This window comes from Buceros rhinoceros, unplaced genomic scaffold (genome assembly GCF_000710305.1).
Source record: "Buceros rhinoceros silvestris isolate BGI_N320 unplaced genomic scaffold, ASM71030v1 scaffold730, whole genome shotgun sequence".
NCBI lineage: Eukaryota > Metazoa > Chordata > Aves > Bucerotiformes > Bucerotidae > Buceros > Buceros rhinoceros.
In genome coordinates, this window is record NW_010388772.1 from 1 (window position 1) to 27,555 (window position 27,555).

General features: G+C 38.9%; 1 protein-coding gene across 1 annotated transcript; it reads right to left on the bottom strand.

Moving 5' to 3' along the window:
• Positions 1–3,992: 3,992 nt before the first annotated feature.
• On the bottom strand, positions 3,993–27,399 carry TMEM181 (transmembrane protein 181). The gene is made up of 17 exons (XM_010131137.1): positions 27,317–27,399; positions 24,629–24,732; positions 19,872–19,927; positions 18,465–18,555; positions 17,759–17,877; positions 16,437–16,556; positions 14,565–14,645; positions 13,523–13,622; positions 12,682–12,812; positions 12,140–12,231; positions 10,204–10,261; positions 8,175–8,277; positions 8,029–8,080; positions 7,306–7,388; positions 6,547–6,636; positions 4,995–5,061; positions 3,993–4,071 (listed from the first exon to the last, which is right to left on the bottom strand). The coding sequence occupies exons 1-17, from the start codon at positions 27,397–27,399 to the stop codon at positions 3,993–3,995; spliced, it is 1,509 nt and encodes a 502-aa protein (XP_010129439.1).
• Between the last annotated feature and the right edge of the window lie 156 nt (positions 27,400–27,555).

Consider the following 27,555-nt stretch of genomic DNA (forward strand, 5'->3'; position numbering starts at 1 on the left):
GCCCCCCTTCTCAAACCGCGACAAGGTGACATGACATCAGCATCTTCACCCTCTCTAAACCCTTTATTATGGCTGGCCGGTGGGTTGAAGGTGGGGCGCCCTTCCTGGGTGTGCTGAGAGGCTGTGTCATCGCAGGGTCAGAACTGACAGCCCTGCTGGCCACAGCCTCTGACAGCAGCTAACAGGCAGCACACACCTTTGGCTGAAAGGCAGCTGGCACTAATGTTCCCCAGAAGTCATACTGCCAGCATGTGGCATCAGGCTTGGGAAAGCCACTGTTAAAGCCACATGAGAATGCCAGTTCCCCTTTGTACACTGGCTCATGTCAGCAACCTGTCCTTCCACCTTCAAGCCCAGACAGGATAACAAAAAAAAAAAACCCACCCCCCCACAACAACCCAAAACATAATTCCCTGCTTAATCTGTGCTGACACACAGCCTCCTAGACCCTGGCCTTACGCAATTAACCAAGTTTAAATAAGCATAAGAAAATACCTGTAAACTGAAAATGTGTAAGGTATGAAAATGAAGCAGTCATTCACTAGAAAGAAAATACAACCAAGATACAATATAAAGATATAAAACTTTATTATGAACATATTTAACAATGATTATGCACATGAAGTCTCCCAAGAAAGTCAATACCCAACATTTGCTTGGCGCGAAATGTTAGTTTTTCCTTCATATTCCATATTAGCATGAAGTTTTCCAAGAGAAATGGATACTTTGCTTTCATTAACACAACTTCGGGATACACAGAATATTTAACACATGGCCTCATGCACACTTTCTTGAAGCAGCACTTAATTACAGCTTCTCATTAAACAGAGCATTTATCTTACACATTTTTTTTATACCATTTTGGTACACATTTTTTCCCGTATTTTCATTTTACATATTTACAAACTTCTAAAAAAAGTTTTACAGTGATGCAAAGGTTATAACTGGCATAAGCAGAAGGAAATAGGGGAAAATTAGGTGACCGTGGATACAAAGTTGTCTTTTGGCTCACAGAAGGACACAGATCAAAGTCTCTCCCAGCTGGAACCACCCTCCCCTGTTCCCCTGTCTATACCTTACAGTACTCAGAATTTATGAATTTATGCCACTTCCTCCCAAGCTGTTTACAATCCATGTTGTAATATTCCTCCAATACTTTCTCTGCTTTCCAACCGTGGAAATAAGAGGAGTGAAACTGAGATTTCTTGTTAGCAGAACTATTTAATCTGCTTCACTGCTTTTTTCTTTTCACTGTGTTTTGAATTTCATGTGGCAGTGTTTCAACCAAGCTTACCATTACACACTAGCACTTCCAAAATACAGAGTGATTTTGTATGGCAAACATTGCTTGAATATAACCTCTAAAAGTTAATGAGGAAGCTATTCTTGCACTGTTTTCATAGTGAGACATTTTAAGTACACATTTCTCATTCTCGTTCCACTTTGAACGTAGTGATGGAGAAAAGTAAATGCAAACAAAATGGCAAGTGAAATGGGCTGAGAACATCTAGAAAAAAGTAATCTTCCCAAAGGTAGATTAAAAATATTCTCTTTAGTTAATGAAATCCCAAAGCATGACAGCGTATTTCAGGGTTAACTAACAATTGGTTTGGACTGTGATAAGAAACATTGGTCAAATCAAACATCTTATCTCTTCAGAACAATTTAGAACAACAATGAATAATATCAGAGCCAAAAAGATCTGAATATATAAGGATCATGTAAATACCAATTTCTGAAGACATAATTCCTGTACCTACTTTTTACCTCGATGGAAGTCAGAAGGATTTGGGCTATGCAAAGGATGCTTAGTTGGCTCCCACGTCTGACTCTGCAAATTCTAAGAGCTGTAAGCCTTGAGAGCGTCATCTGGGGAATAGTAAAGATGAGACTGGGCTCTCCACCTTCAGGATGCAAAGATCATCTGCTATATTTGCTAAAAACAGTCTAAAAAGAAGTGCTGAAGGTTCATCTTACTACAGTTCACTGGAAAAGAACAAACCACCACTAGCTTGAAATACCTCTTTAATATTTCCCTGTATGTTCTAAACTGACAACAATTAAGTAAGAAATCAAAGGGAAAGACCTTCCCCTTCTCCCCAGCAGTTTCCTGGCTTTAGCCATACAATAGTGGTTTGGCTTCTAACAAATAAATGATACCTGGTACAGAAAGTTTTAAATTTCAAATACCCTCAAAAAATTTCACAGCTCTACATAATTTTAGAAAGTTTTCTGTCTCTCGCACACACAACGTATCTTAATACACTTGTCTTGAGCAGACACTGATTTAATCAGAGATTAGCTACCAATCCATTGACAGCAATGATGCCACCACACGAAGCAGTTCTTTGGTCCTCTCTAACCAAATTGCTGTCCTGGGAAGTCTCCCCTTTTTCATCTTAAACAGCTGCCAGGAGCTTATTGCAAAGGGAATGGTCTAGAACAGTTACTGCATCAAAGCAGAACAAATCTACTCACCCCCCCAATACGACTCAGCAAGTCTAGCAGGACTTGGTTGCACTCTTCCACTTAAACTACTTCAGCGATGAGCACAACTCCCTAGTGTGAGCCAGCACCATTTTCTGACTAATACATTAAAGTTGCTTTGGAGAGTCTTCTACAGTAGCAGGGCAGAGAAATTTTACAACAGTAAATCACAGTTATGAATCCATGAAAAAAAAATAGATACTTTCAGACAGATCAAGTACACGAAAACAAAAGTAGTGAGAAACAAACAGCATCCGCTTAAATAAAGAACTGAACAATAGTGTAGGAGAAAACCAACTTTTAAATAGAGAAGCAGCAGCATTGTACTAGGAATACCTGATTCCTGTGTAACTCCGCTCCAGCACAGACTGGAATACAGGTAACCACAACACGTGCTCGTAAAAGTACCCATCAGTGCAGGTGGTGACTGCAACATGACAAAGAAGTTGAACTATGCACAGAACATGCTCAGAAATGAACTGTCATGCACGTTCAATACATGAGCAACCACGATTGTTCCTAGGATGACAATTAGCTATCTATTAATACAACTTAAGGAAAAATTCCAATGTAGAAAAAGCCTCTAAAAATGAAATGTTTGGAAATCTGAAATTGTAATTCTCTATGAAAATTTCATACTGTAATCTCTGTAAGTGTAACAATCTCCTCCAGCGTGCAAAAAACCCCGAAAGAAAAGTACTGCCTTCCTTCTGAGATTTGTTGCTGCCTAAATATTTCCACTTGAAAGGGCTGCTTATAAAAACAAAAAAAGAACAAAACCCAAACCAAACAATTCTGTTGTGGCAGTAAAGCATCTTACGAAACATATTATACAAGTAATTTTGCAACACAGAGACTGTTTTGGCTCACCAGAACTTGATTATTTCCACATATGTTGCACTTGCAAATCGGGTAACCTCATTTAAAAGAATTTAAGAAATGGTCTGAAGTCTATACTGCATCTTTGAAGGACAAAAAGAAAGCTTCTGTTTTCTTGCATTAAAAAAAAAAAGGAGAAAGAAACCCTAAACCACTTAATTCCCTGCTTCCAGGTCAAAAGACTAAGGTAGAAGATTGAAAGGGAAGTGAGGCACTTCGTACAGCAGTGGAAAAAGGAGCAAACGCAAATGCAACAGATGAATGACAGTATGCTGTACGTAATCCTCAAAAAACCCCGAACAAGCAGGAAAGCAGCACAGAATCAGTGACACTGCTAAAAGGAAATGGACTTAAAGATTTTAGTCCATAGACATCCTGCATTTTATCAGGCATTTTATAAGACATCTAGAAGATTTGGTTTCTTAAGTTTTCACCACAACCATTTCAAATATTCTTTTTTTCAGTTTTAACTTTGTAAACAGAAACAGAAGCAGGTCATCCTTCCTGGGAGTCAGTGTTCAGATGACAGCAGACTGTGAGGAAGCCACGGAAGTTGTCCATCTAGGAAAACTTCAGAATTGGTTTAATTCCAGCTGAACAAGTCTGTCTACGTCAAAATCAATCAATCAATCACTGTCTGATTCCTCTTTATACTTGGCCCTAATAGCTTGGCCGTTCTGGAGCGGCATTTCTTCATAGTCACTCCTGTGAAACAGATACTTGTTAAAACTTCTGAACACCACGTTCAGACAGCAAGTCCAAAATAAACAGAAAAGTTCTAAACTACATCGAGGCATCAAACTATTATTGGATAAGAAGCTGGTAGCTGTTTTCCTTCCTTGCTGGAGGTATGAACAATATATATGACTTCTCTCCAGAGAATGATGCATAATAAAAGTTAATCCAGTAACTACAAGCCACTTTTCACAAGGATTCATATACCAGCAAGCTGGTACTTCCACTGCTCGTTTAACTGAACAAAGGCAGGCTCTCTCAGACAAGCGAGTACTGCTAGCCTAGCACACGCTGGTTCAGGTTACTGCAGCATTAACCCCATCTCTACTGTTCCAGCCACTTCAGTGTCTTTGGTAAGAGGTGAAAACGTCAAGGGAAGATAATGAGTTTGTTTAGGACCCAGCACAGAAACACCTGATCGGGATGGGTTTGAACTGTTACCGTAGTTCTCATATTACATAAACTCACACAAGTCTAGGAAGTTTTGCTACAGTTGCTACTTATTTCTGTAAGTGATGGACAGTTAACGAGAGCTGTTCTCCTTTTCTGAATCATTTACATAAGATCTGCCTCTTTGCTAACTCCACCTGCCTCCTGCAAGTCCTTCCCATACAAAAGGAAGTCCTTTCCCCTCACAGCTCTTGGTGCCTTCATTCTGTGACCTACCATCCTAATACTTTCTTACCTGTTTGTATCAGGGCCATGGCAATCCTACTTTCAGAAACAAAAAAAAAACCCCAAAACAAGATCCATTTTCCTTGCATTTCTGCAGTTTAGGCAGAATACTTTCACAAACAGCCTACAAATCCTTCCCTTATTTAATGAAAGCGGAAAAGAACATTATAAAAGTAACACACCAAGAGTAACTCTCCATAGGTATGTTATAATCTTACCCATAAATCACATCATCATCTGAATCATTCAGCATAGAAAAAGCAGGATTGTCTTTCAACTGTGATTCTGGAAAATACAAATTAGGGTTGATTTTGCACATTAAATATAGAAATGTGGCTGTACTTCTAACTCAACAACTTCCAAGGCAGTCATGACTACAACTAAACTATACCAAACACTAATTATCTCCTTTAAATTTTTCACCCTTCAGCCACCACATCATTATATTTTTAAGAGTTAAGGAGACAACATAACTATCTCATCTTATTCTTAGATGGATATTCTCCACATTGTATAAGTGGATTTCCTCCCTTGTGCAGTTTCCTGTGTCATTTTCTTAACCATTATTCAAAAGTTCATATATATTTAAAAAGCACAGTCTTCTTTACCTTCTTGGTTATTTCTAAGCTACAAATGTAGTAGACCAAAGTTGTAATCCCTTGTATGCAAGTCAATTATTATTATTCATCCTTGTTATAGATGATGGAAGGACTCGTACCTTTACGGTGAGATGAAAGGAAACACATACTTTCCATTGGCTATTTATGACAATTCTCTCTACCTTGTTTTACGGCCTTAATTTCCTGCATCATCTGTGCTGCTTGGCTGCAGTTCATAATCCTACACACGTAAAATTCAATCCAGCAATCTGCCATAAACATCTTTTTCTTGGCAGCTTTTTACTTTCTGTCTTCTATAAACTAATACTTCTTGAAGCCAAACAGCACATTTTAAAATCTATCCTCATCCATCCATTTCTCTTGTCTTACTTAATGGGAAAACAGCACTTTTCTGTAACAGTTCCATCCATCTCAAACCTAAAAAGTTTAGAGAAAGGACCAGCTCCACCGTTTATTGCCTTCTGCCTGCATACCTCCTGGCATGAAAGAAGCAATTGGGCAGGGTGCTAGATAATCTCACCTAGGCTCCCCTTCCCATGAAAGGTGGGACCAGATGATCTGTCCAGTTCCCTCCCAATCTGGGCTGTTCAGTGGTTCAATATTTTAAACCCAATGCTTAAAGCAGAGAACACACGTGCTACAAATATTTATTTTACAGATCTTTATCTCCTAGAGAGGGATAATGCCTTGTAATCATCATGTGAGACAGATTACATCCTCTATAGGAATGCAGAAACAGAAGAGCCACCAATTCAGCCCTTTACCTCCCTTTACAAGGGCCCTGTGCAGCTCTCTCCCACAGCAAGTTCCCCCAAATTTGTCAGAACGAAGTACAAATGAAGTATGGTTGCTCTTTAAGGATTCTCTGCGAGTCAATGCAAAAGTTAGTGTATTATATGCAAACATGATATTGACCGTAAGTTTGATCTAAGTGCATGAGAATTGAAGTCTAGCCCATCAATTGCATAAACGTTATGTGCTCCTTCATTTTTATACTTCTATATTTCCAGTACTAATTTGCTCAGGACCAGTGCGGTTTCTGCTTACGTTAACTCCAAACAAATCGAAACTCTAAGACGACAAGTGCTTATTATCTGCTAATACACCAGCCCGTTGTCATCTAAGTTTGCCAGGCATTGCTTACACTTACCATATAGCGCGTTCTTTGAGGGGGAATACACGAAGGCTAATGTGTAGAGATAAAAGTTCAGTAAACCATAAAACGATAAGAATTCTGCTGGTAGTAAGTGTCAAGGATATTGCTCAGTATAGCTCCGTACATACCAACTTTGGAAACAAGACCCAAACCACACATAAGCCATTTCAATGGAAAGTATGGCAAATTGAATAGTGCTGCCTTCGATGCTAAAAGAAAGCTGAGTGAGGGGGTTGTTTGGGTGGGTTTTATTTCAGGGTTTTTTCTGTTTGTTTGTTTATTTTTCAAAAAGTTCTTTCTTGGCAATTGTGAAGGAAGGAGAAAGGGCTATCTGCAGATAGAACTCTGAAGGTGGCTTCTTGCATCATTTTGGGAAAATACCGAAGGCTTTACATATTGTTTCCTCCTAGCTCCCAACACATATCTAGGCTTATCAGTAACAGAAGCAGTTGCAGTTACACAGCCACTTTCAGAAAGCAGAATCATATCTAGGCCTTCATTCCTTTTGAAGAAGATCAAATGCAGTTGTGTTTTATGTGATGTAAACAAATTAGACTGAAACTCTCTCAGCTCATAATCTTTACAAAGAGCCATTACAAAATGATGACATGAAACCTGAATCAAAATGGACTGAACTTCAAAAGCCCACCTAGAATTCAAAGATCTCAGTCCTTAGGTACATAATTTTAAAGTACCTTCTGCATGAAAACAGATCAACATTCCTACTCAAGTAGTAATGCCACACAAGGATATAATTCTGATAATGAGTCGACAGCTCAGCAACAAAGTTGTCCTGTAGAACTTGTGCTCCAAAGCGTAGGTAGAGTATAACAATGCTGTGGAAAAAGGTTAAAGCATATAGGTTACTTGTCTTTAAACTGCAAAACCGAAATGGTCACTTGACAAAAGAGTATATGAGAAAATAACTATGTTAACGAGTTGACCATTTATTTCAAGGCACATTTTTTCTCGTAGTTCTAATTTAAGAATTATTCTTTTATGATTAAAAGTTAGTAGTCAGAGTAAAGAGGAAAAAAAAAACCCAAATCCATGGTCTATTTTCTTCAGATTTCATCCAGTACAGACAATCCAAGAGTCAACAGTAATTGGAAATAACTCCTTGGAATGGGGGAGACAGATATCAACAATAATCTAAGAAACTAAATCTAAACTTTGGCTTTAGAATAAAAAGTTCCAAAAGAGGTGCACTGCAGACCACTCAGCAGTACAGAAAACATCTCTGCTAAGTGAACCTCAAAATCTTGCAATGTATTGGTGTGGTAATGGAAATATTACAAAGTTAGCTCTAAAAGCCTCAAGAAGGGTTAAAAAATTAAGAAATGTTTGCCGTAACAACCATATCAAAGATATTCCTCAATTTCACTGACAATTTTTTTATCAATAAATTGTATCCAAAGTCCTGAAAAAAAGTTATAGAAGTTACAGTACTGAAAAATGTACTTTGAAAAGCCTTACCTAATGACAAGCACTACAAAGGTTAATGCAGTCAAGAATTTTAACCTGAGATCTGAAAAAGATTGAGAAAAGTTATTAGCAAATTTACCCCTACATCTAGGAGAAGCAAGCCTGTTTGGGTAAGAATCAAAAGAAATATTCCTTACCAACATAAGGCATGTTTCGAAGTTCTGAGCACGCTCTCACTATCAGGAACAAAAGGTAAAGAATGTATGTGGTAGCCACCACAAGGAAGAAGATTTTCATTCCCTATAAGAAGAGTGTTAGTTTTCATTATTTGAAGGTCTATTCCTTTTTCGCTCAATGGAAATCATTATCTCCCTAACCACAAAAAGCGAATGGGGGAAAAAGCGAGTGTAGTAAAAAGCCGAGCGTGGGAAAAAGCCTAGCATCGGAAAAATCGAGCCTGGGAAGAAAAAGCGTGGGAGGGAAAAGCTGAGCGTGGGAGGGAAAAGCTGAGCGTGGGAGGGAAAAGCTGAGCGTGGGAGGGAAAAGCTGAGCGTGGGAGGGAAAAGCTGAGCGTGGGAGGGAAAAGCTGAGCGTGGGAGGGAAAAGCTGAGCGTGGGAGGGAAAAGCTGAGCGTGGGAGGGAAAAGCGAGGAAAAAGCTGAGTGTGCAAAAAAGCAAACGTGCAAAGAAAAAGCATTGGAAAAGCCGAGCGTGGCAAGACGAAGCATGGGAAAAGGAGACCGTGGGGAGAAAAAGGGAGCGCGGGGAGAAAAAGCGAGCATGCAAAGAAAAAGCATGGGAATAGCCAAACGTAAGAAGAAAAAGTGAGCGTAGCAAGAAAAAGCTGAGCGTACGAAGAAAAAAGCCCTGCAGGCAAAAGCGAGCGAGGGAAAAAGCAAGCGAGGGAAAAAGCCGAGCGTGCAAAGAAAAAGCCCTGCAGATGAATAGCCCTGCGTGCAAAGAAAAATCATTGGAAAAGCCAAGCGTGGGGAGAAAAAGCAAGTGTGGGAAGAAAAACCAAGTATGCGAAAAGCCCAGCGTGGGAAGAAAAAGTGAGAGCGCGCGGAGAAAAAGCGAGAGCGCGCGGAGAAAAAGTATGGGAAAAGCCCAGCATGGGAAGAAAAAGCAAGAGCGCGCGGAGAAAAAGCATGAGAAAAGCCGAGCATGGGAAGAAAAAGCGAGAGCGCACGGAGAAAAAGCGAGCATGCGAAGAAAAAGCATGGGAATAGCCAAACGTAAGAAGAAAAAGTGAGCGTGGCAAGAAAAATCTGAGCATGCGAAGAAAAAAGCCCTGCAGGCAAAAGCGAGCGAGGGAAAAAGCGAGCGAGGGAAAAAGCCGAGCGTGCAAAGAAAAAGCCCTGCAGATGAATAGCCCTGCGTGCAAAGAAAAATCATTGGAAAAGCCAAGCGTGGGGAGAAAAAGCAAGTGTGGGAAGAAAAACCAAGTATGCGAAAAGCCCAGCGTGGGAAGAAAAAGTGAGAGCGCGCGGAGAAAAAGCGAGAGCGCGCGGAGAAAAAGTATGGGAAAAGCCCAGCATGGGAAGAAAAAGCAAGAGCGCGCGGAGAAAAAATATGGGAAAAGCCGAGCACGGGAAGAAAAAGCTGAGCATGGGAAAAAACGAGCATGGGAAAAAGCCAAGCATGGGAAGAAAAAGTGCGCACCAGGAAGAAAAAGCGAGGAAAAAGCCGAGCGCGGGAAGAAAAAGCACAGTCCATTTATTCAGGGAAAGTAGGCTCAGGAAAGGAAGTACAAAACAAGGATGGCTATACAGCAAGGTAGGGTTTGGGGAAATGTAAAGAAAGAATGTTTAATAGAAGTCATCATTTTGTTTACTGAGTTCACAGTGAGCTGAATTGCAATGATTTTTTAAAAACACAGCCCCTGAGACCAACACAAGGACCCCTATAACTCCAAAAGTCTGAAACTTACTAGGACAGAGGGTCTTGGCAGGAGTAAAGACATACAAAACTGACTTAAAAGGCTTAAAAAAATTTCTTTGAATTCCAACAGTCATGAGCAGTGTTTAGTCTACAGATTTGTCGGACAATTTACTCTTCTCATTGGGATGGAGCTCAATACGGCCTCTTCATGATTTAAAGACCACATGAACAGCATTTGCTATTTTCTAATTGGTGTTACAGATTTTAATAGAAGAACAAACCCCACCCCCTTGCATTGCTTAACTCTACCTGACAACTTAATACCAAGGAAATGTTTCTAACTTACCTGGAAATTACCTGTGTCAACCCTGTATTGATATGTAGGATCATGTACTTCATTAACACTAGAAAAGATTCACAATGAAAAACTGGTGCTTACACTGTTACAAAAGACAAGGTGAAAAAGCCTTACTGACCAAGAAACCCACTAACAAAGAAAAGATTTAAAGTTACTATAGTGAGTTTATAACTAGATCTTTTGGCTGTATGAATTGGTGCAATGCCAGTGGTTCCAGTGGAGTCTTGACAATTTACAGGACATAATATCCTCCTTCCAAACCCAATTGCAACAGTTTGAGAAATGTTCTCCTGTTCGTTCTAAACTGACCAGTTGGAATATTCCTTCATGCTCAACATGCTCAACACACCTCATTGGTTGTGAAAGTTTCTTGTGGGCGTTTCTGTTTCTCATGAGCGTTCTGTGCCTTTAAGAGATGCGGTCGCCTGTGCCTCTTCCTCTTTCCACCCCGGGCAGCGTCCTACACGCTTCGGCTGGTGACTGGCAGCTCAGCAGACTTGTGGTTTGTCACCGGGGAAAAATCTTTCCCGGCTCGGCTCAGCTCTGCCCTCTAGCTTCAGCAAGTCGCCGTTTCAGAGAGAGAGCCATCGCTGCGGAACCCCACCACGCCACGGGGGACCGATCCCCCTCCCCGCTGGAGCCGGTGTGCCTCGGGGCTGCCTTTTTCCTGCTGCTTTGCTGCTGCTGCTTTTCTGCCGCTGCCACTTTGCTTTTGCTCCAGCCCCCATGATCAGACCGGTAGAGCCGTGCAGACTCTGCCTTTCCACGTGGTGCCCCGGCGTTTTGTAACAGCCGCGAGTTCTTTGTTCTGCCTCTGCGGGAAACACGTGGCCGCCGCCGACACCCCTTAATAGCTCACTGGCTTTTCTTTTGTATAGAATATATTTTTGTTCTAGTGTTATTAAAATTTGTTTCAGTTTCTCAAATGTTCAGAGGTCTCACAAATTCTTCTGCCTTCTCCTATTTCTGCTTTTTAACTCTTTCTCTCCCAGTGTAGGAGAGAGAGGTTAGAAATAGGCAAGGACTCGTCACCAGAGTGATGGCTTACCTCTGCCAAAACCGGTGACACCAATTTTGAAGAATATAGAGGATTTCAGTTGTGAGCATGTCTGATCTCCCCACTTATTTTTTTAGAAAATCTATTATATTGTGAATTCCTACAAGCCTTCAGGATTTAGTGTTTGAATTTTATCCTTGGTGATAAAAATTATACTTAAGAAATGACTGTGGTATAAGCCTTACACTCATATAAATTCCAATGATAGGGCTTTAGCACAAGTATTTCCTGCAATTGCACTGCTCTCCATAATGTGCAACAGCATGGATGAGGTTAGAAGGTATCCTCCTTCTGAGAAATAAAGTAAGAGGCAAACAGCTGAGACTAAAACAGTTTAGAAACTGCAAGTGTACCGAACAGAAAGATTTCTGGTTAGGGAACAGTGACACCTTTATGTTAACACAACAAACTGGAAAAATGAGAGAAACTCTAAACCAAGCAAAAGAGCTGGGTTTTGAGGAGAGGGAGTACAGCTTGACTAAGCAGTGTCAAATCCAATTGTGCAGGTTTAATAGTTGAGAAAGTTTGGTCTAACTGTGTAATAGTTAACTCAGAGAAACCGTTGCTTCAAATACTAAAAGCTAATTGAGATGTAGCAGTGGTGGGAATATTGTAGGGAGCCGTAACATACTGACAAAGTAGCAATTTCTAGATCTCACTCCAACTTATAAAATCAGGTACTACTAAATTGTCCACGGGCAATTCTGTTTCCATGTTAGCTACAATTTGCAAAACTGTAAGAACTTGCACTCCATTCCTATATCACAACCAGAGCATTAAGAAACAAACAGCACTAATTATAAAAACTCTTCTCATACCTTAACACTCTCTGCCCGTTACTTTTGCACTTAATTTTAGACTACTTACGTTTGCCATATTCCCAGTGTAACAGAAGCCAGCCACAACAGCCCAACAATGAAGAATTTGGGCAGATAGAAAGTTAAGCACTTCCTTTCCCCCTGTTGAGAAAACAATGATGTGGTGAAGGAGTGAACCCTCATTTGAGATTTCATTCATTCTAATAGATTAAGACACTTGCCTTCTGTATTTTTAACCTGCACAGGTGATTACAGAAGCCATAGAATTGTATCATTTGTTATTTTTTAATAAAATGCAGTAGATTTGGAGCACCATTCATGCAAGAACAAAGCATAATAGAATCGTAATTCTGAAGACCATCTTGCAGTAGTTTAGAGTGGACTTTACCATCTATCTCATTTAGACACGGTAGCCCCAAGTCAATCTACTTCACCACAATAACTCCAAAGCTTCACGTGTCACGTAGTACTTTAAGAATAAAATAGATGTCTCTTTTTTAAAAATTTGGTTTCATTTTTGTCACTTTTTGAAAGAACTGAAAAAACAAATACTGTCTTCTCAGTAAGTAGTAGATAATGTTGCACTCTTACCTGTACTCTTATACCATGGTAGACGCAAAGCCAGAACAACAACAGTGCACACAGGAACAGTGATTGGAATAGATCATCCAGCATTCCAGGAAACCAGCTGTTCACCAGAAAAGAAAGGGGGAAAAATGGATCTGTAACGAATTAAGAAAAAAAAAAAGTAAAACAGAGGGGAAAAAGCAGTGTTTTCTGTTACGAAAAGTAAAGTGGAATGTATCTTCAGAGTTTGCTTTATCTTAAAAGTAATTTATAAAGAAAATGGTGCCTCCAGCAGTCATTCTTCGTGCTGTAAAAATAATCTGAAATAGCTGCCAACATTTCTAGAAGATTTCAGGTTTTATTAGACTTTCTACTAAACCACTGTTCTTGGTGATGACCTAAAAAATCATCATAGAATGACTGAAAGGCAAATAGTCTTTTGGTACCGCTAGAGAGTTCTAGAATCTGATGTGGTTTGACAGTCTAAAAGTAGTCTCTGTTTTTAACTAAAGCGTATCTGAAAAATGAAGAAGGCTTAGCAGACAAACACAGAAATTGCATTTACGTGCTGCTTTATGAAAGATTCACTATGGTTGCAGCCACCTATTTCAATCAGAGCTTTAAACAAACAGAGCTGACATTCACGTAACAGAAAATAATTACATCCATCTACTCATTATGCTCTTGAATTTGATACACTTAAAAAGGGTTAGGGGTTTTTTTTTAATGAGTTTTCTGAAGCCTTATAAACAGCTGCTTGTAAATTCAAGGCCAAATTCCATTTTGCCTTCTCGCTCTCTCTTTTTTCTTTTTTTTTTTTTTTCATAAAGAAGCAGCTTTTCTAAAAATTCCGGGATGCGGGTACCATTGTAAAGTAGCAGGAGGGGAAGGAGGATGGACATCCATTTCTGTTCAATACCCCAGTCTCTCATGGAGAATTTCCGCAGGGAATGTGCAAACAGACACTATAAAACAACAGAAACAACAAAAATTTGTGAGGAAGGAACACAGCCTCAATGGTTTTACCAGAGTAAAGAGACAACACAGCGCATTGCAAATGCTGCTTCATGAGGCCTTTGCCACTGAGACCATTGTAATACAGTAGCCACATCTCCTAGCTTCTACTTCTGCTGGCTTACCCGAATACAAATCAGTCTTGAGCAAACAGAAGGAAACCAGCAATGGTTGAAAAAAATTGCCTAATTACTGGCCACGGACTACCAACAACTTCCACTTAAACTCGCTTTTTAAAAAAGACAGATTCCATATCACATTCACAGTTACCTGCTGAGTGACAGCATCTATACCAGAAAAATGCTATACAAGTGTCCAGTGCTTTAGAATCCTTATTCTGAAAATTCTGCATTTTAGATTTTGTGTTGGGGTTTTTTCCCCACATGCTTCTTTTCTAGGGGCCAAACCAGGTTGGGGAGGAAACATAATCTAAATCATAGCATCATTCAGGTTTTAAGGGACCTCTGGAGGTTTTTTGGCCCATCCTCACACTCAAGGCAATGATGACTTTAGAGTTAGATCAAGGTCATATTCAACTATGTTTTCCTCACTTTCAGAGTCAGACAGCCCACACTCTGGACATCCTACTCCAATGTTTGAGCCTAACCGCACTGCAAAAAATATTTTTTTCTAACATCTAATAACAATTTCCTTTGTTTAAGCAAAATTCCTTCAATTCAAAACTGGAGTTTAGAAAAACAAGTTTTCCATTTATCCTATTTTCTTAATATCCCTTCAATACCACTAGTAAAAACTACGTAAGTATTTTAGAAACATTTTTTACACCCACTCAACTCTGGTGCCTGGGCTTTAGTAACTAAACACAGTGCTACAGAGCAGTATTTTCAGCTGCCTGCATAATATACTCCAGAAAAATTGAAACAGAATCTTACCGTGACCATAAATGTAAGAACTACAAAGACAAATCGGAACCATATTTCCACTTGTGAAAAAGTTGGATTGTAGGTCTTCCACTAAAAGAAAGCAGAAGAAAAGTAGCCCCATTAAAATTGTGACAGGGTACGTAAAACACCAATAACTGGCACTTTCTACAGATACTGAAAAGTTACCTTACTTTTCAAAATTTACAGGTATAACCAAATTCCACCATGTCACCACAGAGGGACACACCCATAGGGCTACCTCATGAAAAGATAACCAAAGCAGCCAAACATTCTTGCTTCTCTTTTACCCTGCCACTTTGTAACATACTCAGTGTGCTACTACATGACTTCTCAGGACAAAAAGGATATTCTTCAGTGATTTCAGCTGCACTTTCATTCAAAGTTTGAGTGTCAAGAATTAAGTAAATCCAGTATGTTGTTCTTTATTACCAAGGTCAGATGCATAAATTCATTATGAAGAGGTTGATAAGGTACAGGCATGCATCCTATAATGAGTTTGTTATTTTAAGAGCTTATTCTCTTGTTTCAGAAGTGAAAAAGAAGAAAATTAAGTAAGGAAAGAATAAATAAGCTAACAAGAAATAAATAACTTTTTTCATAGGTTACGGAAGAAAAGCTCCTTCTTCTCTAATTATTAGAAGGGCACAAATATCAGTTATAGCATGTTGATAATTTATCTCATAGCTGGTTTCTCTTTTGAAACTGTTTTTGAAATGTAAACTCCTTGGTACAACATATGCTCTGCCCATCTGAACAAGAAGCTTTACCTTTCAATCTATGATTTCAGCTGAGATCACCATAAACAATTGTCATAATTAAATAAATGGACAATTTTAGTTGCTGCAGGAAAGCAGAGCGTTAGGTTTGGGATTTTTGGTTTTGCCTACAAATCTGCCTTAAAAGCAGATAATCAACAGTACAACTATAAATGTTCCAACACTTGTCCTCTTTGAAATCTGGAACTAAGCAAAGGGTTTGTGAGTTTGTTTTTTTTCCCCTCAGAGCTTATTTTTAAATTACGTGCTTTATGCACTGGAATATTACAAATTATTAATACTCAGGAAGTTCATGTAGTGTATAAAGCCACTTGTGCTTTACAGTAAGATTTTTGGTTGTTACCTGTTCTGACATACGGAATGTTGCATACAGGTAGAATACACCACAATTACCTCTATTATAAATTTGGGTTTGTTCCATTTTCTCCCACGGCAAATGTTTCTAAATTTCTTTCTGGAGCCAGTCAGCACATACTGACAACATAACTGTTTTATAAGCAATCTTTAGGCTATGAACTGAGCTGGTTATTTCACTAGGGATTATTTTAGTGAATTATTTTATCAGCCTGATTATTTTGGCTGAATAAACACTTTTCCTCATAAACACAGTAAAAAAATCTTCATTTTTCTTCGATAAAATATTAATATCTTCATCTTTTCCTTTGTAAAGTCTGGAAAAATCTTGCTAATCCAGATACACCTCCTGGAAAGGCTGCAAGAGATACCGTGCTTTAGAGAGGCAACATCTCTATAAGCAAATGCAGAAAACTGGATGTTCTAGTCTACTTGCTTAATGTTAAAAATATCTCCCAGGAATTAGACTAAATTTATCTGTTCCAGAAAACAGCATTAGCAGTTCTGAAAGAAAAATCTTCCCTTACAGAGTTAAAAAAAAATTGGTCTAGACTCTTATTAACAGCAAATGCTATAATAGTTCTCACACTAGTAATGTCAGAAAAATTATGATGCATCTTTATGTTTATCTTAAAAAGTGAGAAATTTTTTTTCATTACAGTTAAAGCAGATTTCTACAGCATTAGTAATTAAAGAGATTTCTTTTGCTAGTATAATATTTTATACTTACGGTGAAAGTAATATTCTGGATGGTGTATGTTAACTTATTTAGATCTTCAAAGCTAACAAATACGTTGTACTGAGTGTAGTTCAGGTAGCCAAGGTGAACAACAATGATTTCACTGCATTTCTGTGAACACACAGGAATAGTAAGTAAAAACGTTTAATTTATTCCAGAGTATGCACTGTTAGTATACATAGAAGAATTTGTTCCTAAATGGTCAGATATTAATGATATTTATTATAGAATCATAGAATCCTTTAGGTTGGAAAAGACCTGTAAGATCATTGAGCCCAACTGTTAACCAGCTCTGCAGGGTTAACATCAGCCAGATGATGAGGTTTTTCATCACCCAGAACAAGACTCAAACAAGATCCACAAATTAAGAACTTTTGGAAAGATACCAGACCACGAAGAAACTGATAAAGTCAGTCAGCAGGATCAAAGGTTGAACTGATAAACAAGGCTAGCTTTTCCATTAAGCTGGTGAAAGCAACTGCTTGCAGCACCAGGAAGGATCTGAATAACTCCTGTCAGTCAAGCTCTAGGTCTTCAGGTTGTAAGAAGCGGCTATCTTGTACTAACTCATTCCTAAAAGTTAACAGGAGGAAAGAGCAAACCCAAGCATATTGCGTTCTTGGGTGTAAATATAATGGAACGCTGATCATTATGTTCTGCAGATTTCTTATGTATGTGTACGTATATATCTATGTGTGTGTGTGTGTGAAAAGAAAACATTTGATCTACCCTATATGCTTATCACAAAAAGCTTCAGATATGTCATTCCTAAAGGACTTGCATCTGGAGAAGCTGTTTTGGATGTCTCCAAGCTTAAAGATTTCAGTGAAAATTATAGCAGAAACCCAAAACCTTAAATACTTCTTCACAGGTGGCAAGAAATATGGCTTTTTCGGAAACAGATGCCACAGATTTCAACCAGACGCTCTGCTAAGTGTTGGAGGAGAACTTTTCTCTCCTCTGGAGTCCTATAGCTAATCACCTTCTACAATATCCCATCCTTCAATACCGCTAAATCTGTTTAGGAGAGTAAGAAGGACACACTGCTTTGCTGACAAGAGAGCTACTCTAACAAGAGGGGTCTTTAAGGGGTAGTAGACAAGTCATAGAAGTGATCAGAAAAAGACAGATAGTAGGTATCTTGGTCAGCATTACTAGCTAGGCTGCAATTATAAATAAAACTATACTCTGGAGTCTTTCCTGAGATGCGCGTAACAGATATATTCTTGTCATTTGCAATGTAATGTAACGCGCACACAAAGAGATCTAAAGAAAATGTACTGCATCAAAGTTTTGTTTAAGCAGCCACATACTTGTGCACAACTGAGCAATCTCGTCCGATTGTGAACCTGATTATTAACATACGGTGTGCTTCCATCCTTCACCACCCCGAGTACTTTCACCGTCATAGTAACATTCTTTTTCAAGGATACTGTAATTAAAAGAGAAAACATTAAGTTATTGCTACATGCAGAAATGAAATCTCAAATAGAGTTCCAAATAGAGTTTAAAACACATATGATAGCCAAACATAACTCAAAGTTATTCAGTTGTACTTTACCGGAGTAAGCGTACAGTATATTAATAGAAAAACCACAAAACTTTTTATTTATATACTGAGGTAGTAAGTCACAAATGCCCTGTACTGAATTTTGACAGATTAGCAATTAATAATACAGTATTTCTCACATATTTACAGGGAAGTTTTATTGGAAAATGAGTATCATTACAAGCTACACATCTAATTCCCCCTAAAACGAAGGGACACACAGGTTCCTTAGATACTACTGCTCTCATAGACAACAAACAACCCATATACCCATTGCTTCCAGTTCTCAAGTTCAGTGCTGTTCATGCCTTTACTAGGGCCAGTGGGCAGAGAGGGAAAAAAATACATGAGAGAAAAAAACACCAACCATAGCCAGAAAGCCACAGGATCATGCACAAGACAGATAAAGACACAATATACAATATACAAATTGCTATAGCAGCTTCCTGACAATTAGGTAAAATTCTCACCATCGTGCTGATCCAACTCAACTACACAGGTCAGCCACAGCTGCTGGTTGTAAGTAGACAGGGGTGGTGAACTTAAATTAAATGGCTTCAGCTGTTAAGAAAACCACAAGGTTAGCACCAGCTATTACTGTGTAACGTGGTAGATCAGTAGCTACAATGGTGACAGTCACATCAATTATGTTTGAGACAATATTTTTGGGAATAGGCTTAATACGTGCTACTCTGTGGACAGTACAGTAAGCAGCTCAAACATAAGTCTTCCAGAGAACTAACTTAAATAGCACACGTCTCTTGCACCGCAGTGAAGTAAGGAAAGCTACAACTACTTAAAGCACGTAAAAGCAGCAGCAAAAAGGTTCAGATATGAAAAACAAAATCCTGAGACCCAGCCTAAAAATAAAAAGTAATTTCTAGCACTTCACATCAAAAGTCAGAGTTGTAACCCCCTAATCTGCTACACAGTTTTAAACGTGTTCAACTATAATTATGAAAACAACAACTAGTTTCCACCAGGTTTTCTAAAAATCCCACATTCATTTCAAAAGCATGGAAGATACGATTAACAGCTAAAACCTACACGTGAAGTCATGCATGTGTACTCTGAACTACTACAACATACCACACAGTTAATACAAAAATATGTTTTTAAAAATAAAAAATGCAGCCATAATGAACTACCAATCCAAACACTTATCAGAGAATAATAGACCAAAAAAAAAGAAACTTTCCAGTGTATTTAAAGAAAATTTACTTAAAAAAAACCCCAATGAAATCTTTTTACGCTTTCACAAAGATTACTTTAGATATTAGGTCAACAGTGAAGATCTAGACAGAAATAAAAATGCAACAACTGAGAACCAAAACACGAAAGCTTTCAAGAAAATGAATGCAAAGGTTCATGTTAGGAAGCCAGATCCCATTTCTTGGTCACACAACAGTGAACAGTTAACAAGAAAAAGAAATATTCCTTCCCAGCTGATAAAAAGGAAGGTCACAAGAAGGATATCATTAGCTGCCACTGAGAGCATTCTTTTTCAGCTTATGTACTCAATTTCTGTTTCTGGAACTCCTACAAGAATCTCCAATATGAACTCACCAGGGAGTCCTATCAACACTCAAGTGTTACTTTATTAGAAATTACTGTGCAGGAACATCACAGGATTCTCTGCCTTACCTGCTCACAAAAATAAAAGGCTAGAAACTGCTGCTGAGCCACTCATCGAATAACTCAGTGATAGTACAATTTTTTTGCACATTCTATTTCAAACTGGAAAGCACCACGTGACCAAAAAGTTTTCCAGTAAAAATTTAAATACTTAAAATAACTGGGGGAGAAGGGAAATGTTTAACATTACTGACATCATATAAAGCAATTCAAGTAATGAAATTATATTTATTAACTCTTACCTTCAGGGTGTTATTTAAGTCAGTTCTTGCTACAGAAGTTTCAATTACATTAGGACCTACAAAATACAAAAGAAGGAAAAAAGAAAACAATATTGAGGAATGTGTATTATTGATACGTAATTACATAAAAATAGGATTTCAAAAGATTGTACAAAATACCTCTCTGCAAAGCAGGTAAATAGAATCCCACTTTTCAGATGTTTAAGCTGAAGGCTAAATCACTTAGACACTTCAGTATCATTAATAAACTTGGCCTGGATGTTCCTTTTAGCCTTCCTGCCATAGTATTTTTAGGTGTAATTAAATAAGAAATAAAGTACAAATCAAGTCCTCCATGTCAGAAGCCCTGCATATGTACTCCAAACTACTACAGCAAACCACACAGCGTTTCTCCCAAGCTAAGCTGTACAGCACAGTCCCAAAAGTACTCACCTACAGAAAAGCTAGCTAAGCACCAGTGGCACTGTGGTTACAGCAACTTGAAGCTCAACATGGGCTACAAAAACTAGCTGAAAAAACCGCATCTTTAATTGCACTATAAAGCTTCTATAGCCAAACTGCTATCATCACCTGATTTACATAGGGAACAGCGTCTACAATGCATTGCACTCAAGGGTCAGGTACGAGAGCAAACACATCCCATTGTATTTAAGCGCATGATGCTCATGCCTTTTTATGCACGTGTGGTGTACTTGCTTGTACAATCACAGTAACAGTACTTCTGGCTACTGCTGGACTTGCATCTCTGTTCTGTTAATTTTCTTTGCATGTCTGTTCAAGGCAAGATACCCTCATTTGTTGAGGAACAGTTCTCAATCTACTTAGATCAAGGCCCCTCCTTTTCTACAGAAATCTGGGGCTATAATATACTATGTAGATCATGATGTAAATAAACATAATTGCATACAAGTTTTATAAGCAATTTCTCCTTAAACGGACAATCTACTTAATCCATGGAGTTTCACGTCCAGTTGTAGTGGAAGATTTTCAGCTCACTACCAGACTTTTTCTGCAACCATTCTGGACACAGACACACACTTAACATGTACTGATCAACTGCATCCATCCACTCACACTCTACCTCTAGCTCTGTATGCAGTAAATGTGAAGCAATAAAATCAAAATTTATGTTAGAAGACACCTCCAGAGGCCATCTAATCCCCTCTTTTGATTAATTAGATCAGATTGCCCAAGGGCATGTCCAGACAAGTCTCGAACATCTCTAAGGACAGAGACTCCCACTCCCTGGGCAACCTGTTGCAGTTTTTAACCACCCTTATGGTAAGAAGAATTTCCTAATACCTAACTGGAATTTCTTATATTCCAGCTTGTGTTTGTTGCCTCTCATCCTATCATCATGCACCTCTGAAAAAAGTCTAGCTCCATCTTCTGTGTCTCCTCTGAAAAGGTTATTGTAGACAGCAGTAGTAAGGTTTCCCCTTAGCCTTCTCAGGTATGCAAGAACACATGGTACTGGAGAGAAGAGGAATGCATGCAGGTAAGCATATGCACAAAAGTAGGTACTCACAAAACAACTACACCAGAAAAATGAAGAGTAAGCAAAGGTCTGTATCTGTATACTGGGGCATGAACAAACACAGAGGAGAAGTACAGCACATAGGGACATAGGCAGAACATGTGTATTTGGGTCACTCTAGAGGCTTCCCAGTGACAGTAAGACTACTGTGTCCAAATGGTCTCTCCTCTTAGTTATTCTATCTGGCAACTGAATGTAATTTATTAATCCTCAAAATATGCGGTTTCAGCCACAAAGTCAGTATTAAAAAAACTATGCAAGAAAAGCAGTTTTTCACAAAGACCATGAATTTCAAAGTTACTACAGAGAAACAACGGTTTATAAATGAGCAATATGTGATTATTCTGTGCAAGAACTATTTTAGGTTAGCTGTCATGACAGCTCTAAACATGCAACATTGCTTGGGCTTCTAGCACCACTCTAATTACATTAACCATCTCACTGATTTTAAATAGAAAAATGAAGAATTTTGCCTATCACACTCAAAATTTCATATTAGAATTACTGTTCAACTTCGCTAAGAGCCACCTCCTATAACGTCAGTTTGCATCACTAAACTTCTCAGTTCTCAAGTACATATAAACAGGACGGATTTTTGGAAGGCATTTTTGTTTTGAAGAGGATTCAATTTCAATAAGTGCACACGGTTGATAAGTCATCGTATTTCAGTAATTAAGTCTTAACTTAAACAACAGAATGAGCCTTTTTAAAAAGTTGAGGATTTTTTTTTTTCCCCAGAAGATACTAACCAATATTGGAGCAGAAAGATCATAGTCCCAATCTTTAAGAGCAGCAACGAGGAGATAAATGAGGTTCTACTGCTATAACTGCTACTCCTCCAGCAAGCAATATATTAAAGGTTTTCAAAGCAACTGACCAAAACAATGCTGTGGTCATATTATTGAAAAATGGTGATTAAATCACATTGTTATTGTTTTTCTTTTCATCTTGCTAAGTTAACAGAATCTCATCTGAAAGCAAAGAACCATCCTGAGGTGGTGAACAGGAAAACTGCATAGGTACAGAAAATGATCTCTGCACCTTGGACTTTCCTTGCACATGTCTCACCCCAAAGATAACATAGACCCATTGCAAAAAGAGAAAGAAAGGGACTGTAACTTGGGGCAAAACACCCAAACTACTCTGCATCTGTCATGGCTTACAGGACTGAACAGCAACATCCACCTCAGATTAAACTGTCTTGTTTTCTCAGATGAGAAGAAAGACTTCTGCTAGGCCTTCCAAACTGCAGATAGTGATGTTGAGTATGGGCAATGGCATATTCAAGCACCATAGAAAATATGGATGTATCTCCCACTTTTTCATTTACTTAGTGGGTTTGGTGAGTTTTGCTCAGACTGCACCCTTTAATGAGGGAACTCTCTACTGTTCGTGCCCCTCCCTCTATTCACAGGAAGCAAGGAGCTGTCAGCAAAAGCCATGAAAACATCACAGTGAGTGTTCAGTGGGTAACCTCCCAAGGCAAACAGCATTCTTTCAAAAATAATTAAGTTATAATAATGAACTGTGCTCACACTTTGTCAACAAAACCATCCAGCAAACCAATTTTACAAGGACAAGAATCCCACAGCCATGCCAGTTCCTGAAGGGGATCACAGGTGAGTCCTGGGACCCCAGCAGAGTACAGATGACAAAGCGTTGCTTATAGCAGTCAATCTACTGGGCCAAAGGCAACCACATCATCAGATCACTCTGCACGCAGATGCAATGCAACACACCAACACAGCTCTCTTTCAGGGTCTGCTACCAATTAAGAATGAAATGCTTAGTTTTGTCTTTCAGGAATATTGCGGTTCTTTTGCCTAGTCTTACGTAAAACAGCTTTCTGGCGTTTCTTGCAACTGGGCAGTATAAATACACAACTACAGATATGATTCACCTTTTAAGCCAAATAGACAAACGACACTAAATTAAGTAATTCCAGGACAATCAGTGAGATAAAATATATTTTTGTAAATCTATTTATATGGTATTTTAGTGGCCAAACCATGCCCTTCAGCATCCTTAGGCAAGTCACAGGAATAACAGTGGTTAACCTGCGTGAACTGAAAATCTGTTTGGCCCTTAGGCTGGTATAATAAATCAAACCACAGGAAAGAAGGTTTTATTTCACAGAAAAATGTTATTATTTAATACTATTTTTAAGAATGTGCTGCCTACAAGGCACAAAAAGCCCCAACAGCTGCCTCCAATTAAACCCCCAGTCTTTCCAAGGCAGGCAGGAGCAGATGAGTTCCAGGCCTGGGCAGCCCATCTCATTCTAAAGGAAGTGAAGGACAGAGCAGAGGTAGAGACAACCCTACACACAGGTCAAAGAGATGTCAAAAAGTGACACAGTAGAACACACCGGCTGACATGGAAGTAAGCAGTAAAGTGGGGGCGAGGCAGTAACATCCTGAAATAATTCTTACATGAGTACAAGTTCCTCCCTTCTCCTCTCCCTGTCTGTCACTTCTGTGAGGACAAATCTACATGACAGCAGAGTATTAGCTTATTAACACTGCATGACAACATGCTGACTTTGTTTTCAAGTACATTTTAGACCTGGAAAAGCTCTCTGGCATGAAACACAGAGGGCTCCCCTGCTCTGCATCTGCCTAATGACACACTGCATCTTTGTCAACCAGACTTCCACAAATCTCTCTGATCTCCAGGAGAAGTAATCCAGGCACTAACTGCTTAGCCTCCTAGATCACATTATGAGCTCCACAAAGGTCTTCAAAACCAGAGACCTAAGCTCACGTGTGTTCAACAACAGAAGTTCGTATTTTTAATTACTAAAGTATTTTATATTTTCATGGCATTTTTCACCCAAACATTTAGAAGGCTTTAAAAACAGTTACCAATTTCCTCATAAGAAAACAAGTTTGAGCACCAACATTTTACAGATTGAAATACAAAGAAGAAAATTAATGTAGCAGTCATCTGAAAAAAAATGTTACAGTGATGCTGGGTTTGTTCTATTTTACTGGCTCTCCCTTGCAAAGTAATTGCAAATACCAAATCCATGTAGGCGGTAAGTTCTTATACGAAAAAATGTGACAGAAGAAACACTTCCCCCTCCCTATCAGAAGTAATGCTTCCTCAGACATCTCGGGCCAGTAAACTCATTAAAATTTAAATACATCTGTAAATACCAACAGATAAATAAGGTTTAGGCAAAGCATACAAGAACTGTAATCTTTTAAAACATCCTTACCTGCTATTCCTATGAAGACTGTCAGACCAAAACAAACAAAGAATACTACAAAGACAAGGACAAAATGCCGTTTGGACAGTGTATATAATCGCATCGGTGCCAGCCTATGGGAAGCAAAAGAAACACAAAATTAGCTGTCGCTTGTACTTGTAAAGACAGGGAAAAAAACATAGATCCATTCACTCCTCCACGAAGACAATTAAACCAAACTCCAAGGTAACAAGCAACACTAAGAAAAAAATATTGGTGCTGCTATAAAGAGCAAGGATAACTACTAGGAATTATGAAACACATGTATGTGTTATTATTTAATATGGAATATAATTTAATCTGCACTCCAAAATGTATGAATTTTGCCCATTCTTTCTATGCCAGGGTTTTCTATTGTCTTAAGACTTGAGCAAGAGAAAGCATTTCTTAGAGGGAGAAAAAGTTCCATTTTTTTACTTATATGTTAATAAATTAAACATCCAAGATACCATGTCTCCTGCAAATAACCTAAAGGGACAGACATCACTAATAACTCAGTTACTGGCACAAGATCTTGATGAGTTTTCTACACCCTGTATACACACTTCATCCCTGCAGGACCACCCATAAAACAAGGAATAAGGCAGAACTCCAGATCTGCTAGATGTGCATGCTCAGGCTCTGCATTCTTGTCTGAGCTCCACTAAAGCATAGGAACTTAAGTTTATTATTAGGCACTTAAATACAAATACACACAAAACCAATGACATCTCTTCCGCAACTGTTTGGTGGTTATCATCAGGTTAAAGAGAAAACAGAGGAGAAAAAAGTACTGAAAGGACCAATCACATTCTCTTGGAAACAGGTAACTTCCAGTTCTGTCGACTTAAGGGAAATAGGATCAAAGAATTAATTCTACATAATGTTTCTTTCTTCTATCTTCCTTTTTGTTAAATGCATAGTTCAAAAAATGACAAATCCACCATGCTTCAAAACACAGCCAACATTTTATTTTGAGTTATGCCAGAAATGAGCCACCATACAGCTGATTTTCTACTGCTGCTCTGGTAGGTATGATCATACAAAGATGTGCAGCTTACATGGGAAAGCTGTAGGACTGGGCTGGGATGGGGGTGTGTGGTGTTTTCTGACAAAGCTGTATGAGCATCATCATGGAAAGAAAGAAAAGGATACGACTTTAAAGACAGCACTCCCTTTCAGCTTGGAATACAACTTTTTCACCAGCTGAATGGTGCTCTTACTGGTTCACCTCATTAACAAAGAAATGCAGAAAAAGTGGTTTCCAGAAGCCCAGCCTGAATGGCAGGTACCCATGCCCACATGCCTGGCAGCTCTCAAAAGCAAGGCTAACAACACCTCACTATAAACCAGTAAAAGGATTTCTTATTAACTGATATTTTCTTTAAGAATCACTGCATTCTCTCCAAATAAGCCACTACAAAAATATCTACATTATTCCTTTACTGTAATGTTCGAAAGATCCAAATCTTAATTTAACTCACAAAGGAGGTAGGGAATGGAGGGAAAACCCACAGAAGAGAACTGCAAGCAAGTAGCTGTAAATGTTACAAGTTTGCACCAACCGGCGGTAGGGGACTGGGGCACAGCGCCTGCAAACACAGTGTGACTTGTCTTGCCACACACTGATAAGCGGAGCAAAAACCCCGCACCAGCCTAAGAAGTCAGAATAGATGATTTTACAGGGAAAAAAGGTAAATTGCACATGAAATTATCACAGTCATGAACTGGAACAGATCAGATCTCGGTCAAAGAGATCATCACACAGAAGTCTCACAGACAAATAGAATTTTAAGCTGACTGAAAAATGCCAATTAATAGAGGCATTTCAAATCAGATCTTATCTGCACAGCTTTTACAGGGATATAACTACAGTGTTTTCCTTAAATCAACGTCTTAACATCTCAATCTTCATGCACTTAAACCTCTTTAAAGATATTACATCTGCACTAGTACTAAAATAACTAATTAATTAACTAAATAAGGTGCATTCTTCTCTCTGTTCCAATGGCTCCTTCAGTTCCACGGATGATCCGGTATTCCTTGTCAGCCTAAGAATACCACGTATGGGATACTATCTTGAGATGCTGAAATGCTAATTTTGAAAAGAAAATCCTTCAAAATATAAAAATGGTACACAAATTTTCGTATGACTAAATTAACTATAAGGCCTCAATGCTTCATGGAAGAGCAGGCACTGAGGATCACTCACTACACAGAAACCAGTTCTGGATGGGAAAGCTGGTTGCTGGAAGAGTATTGTATATATGCAGGAAAGTATCACATATGACCATGCAGTTCTTAACAGCTTGTATCTGAGCATCCACCTAACAGCTACAGGCTAATGCAGGTCACTTCTGACTTGCCATGCTCATTCTTGGTTCTTTTGATAAGCTTCCTAATTTCCAAGATTTTGCAGACAAAATGCATAATGTGAACATGAGAAGCACCCTCATCTCCACAGTCCTTTCAGGAAAGTCACCTGTGTCCTCTACCCAGCCAACACCCAGCGTTTTACAGCTATCAGCAATTACTATCTTGGTTTACTCACACGCCAGAGCACAGATGCACTTGTAAGCTTTCAAAGAAACACGTTCCAGACATTGAATCATTCCTTATTCCAGCTCCTCTCCAGGTGCTGCAACACCTAGTAGTCGAAATGTGTAGGTGTACACCTACCTGAGAACAGTCATGCTGGCACTTAGCAAAGAGCGGAGAGCAAAGAGAGTGGGGACGCACTCTGTTTTCCCCTCTTCTTTCATACTGGCACTCCTGAAAGCTCATTTAAGCCACTGACTGTACGTGCTACTTTACAGGTCAGTAAGGTAACGTGGATACTTTTTGTAAGAGCAAATGCGAGAACTTGGCCAATCTGAACTACATTTATCACGACAGCAAACAACAACTCTAGCATTCCT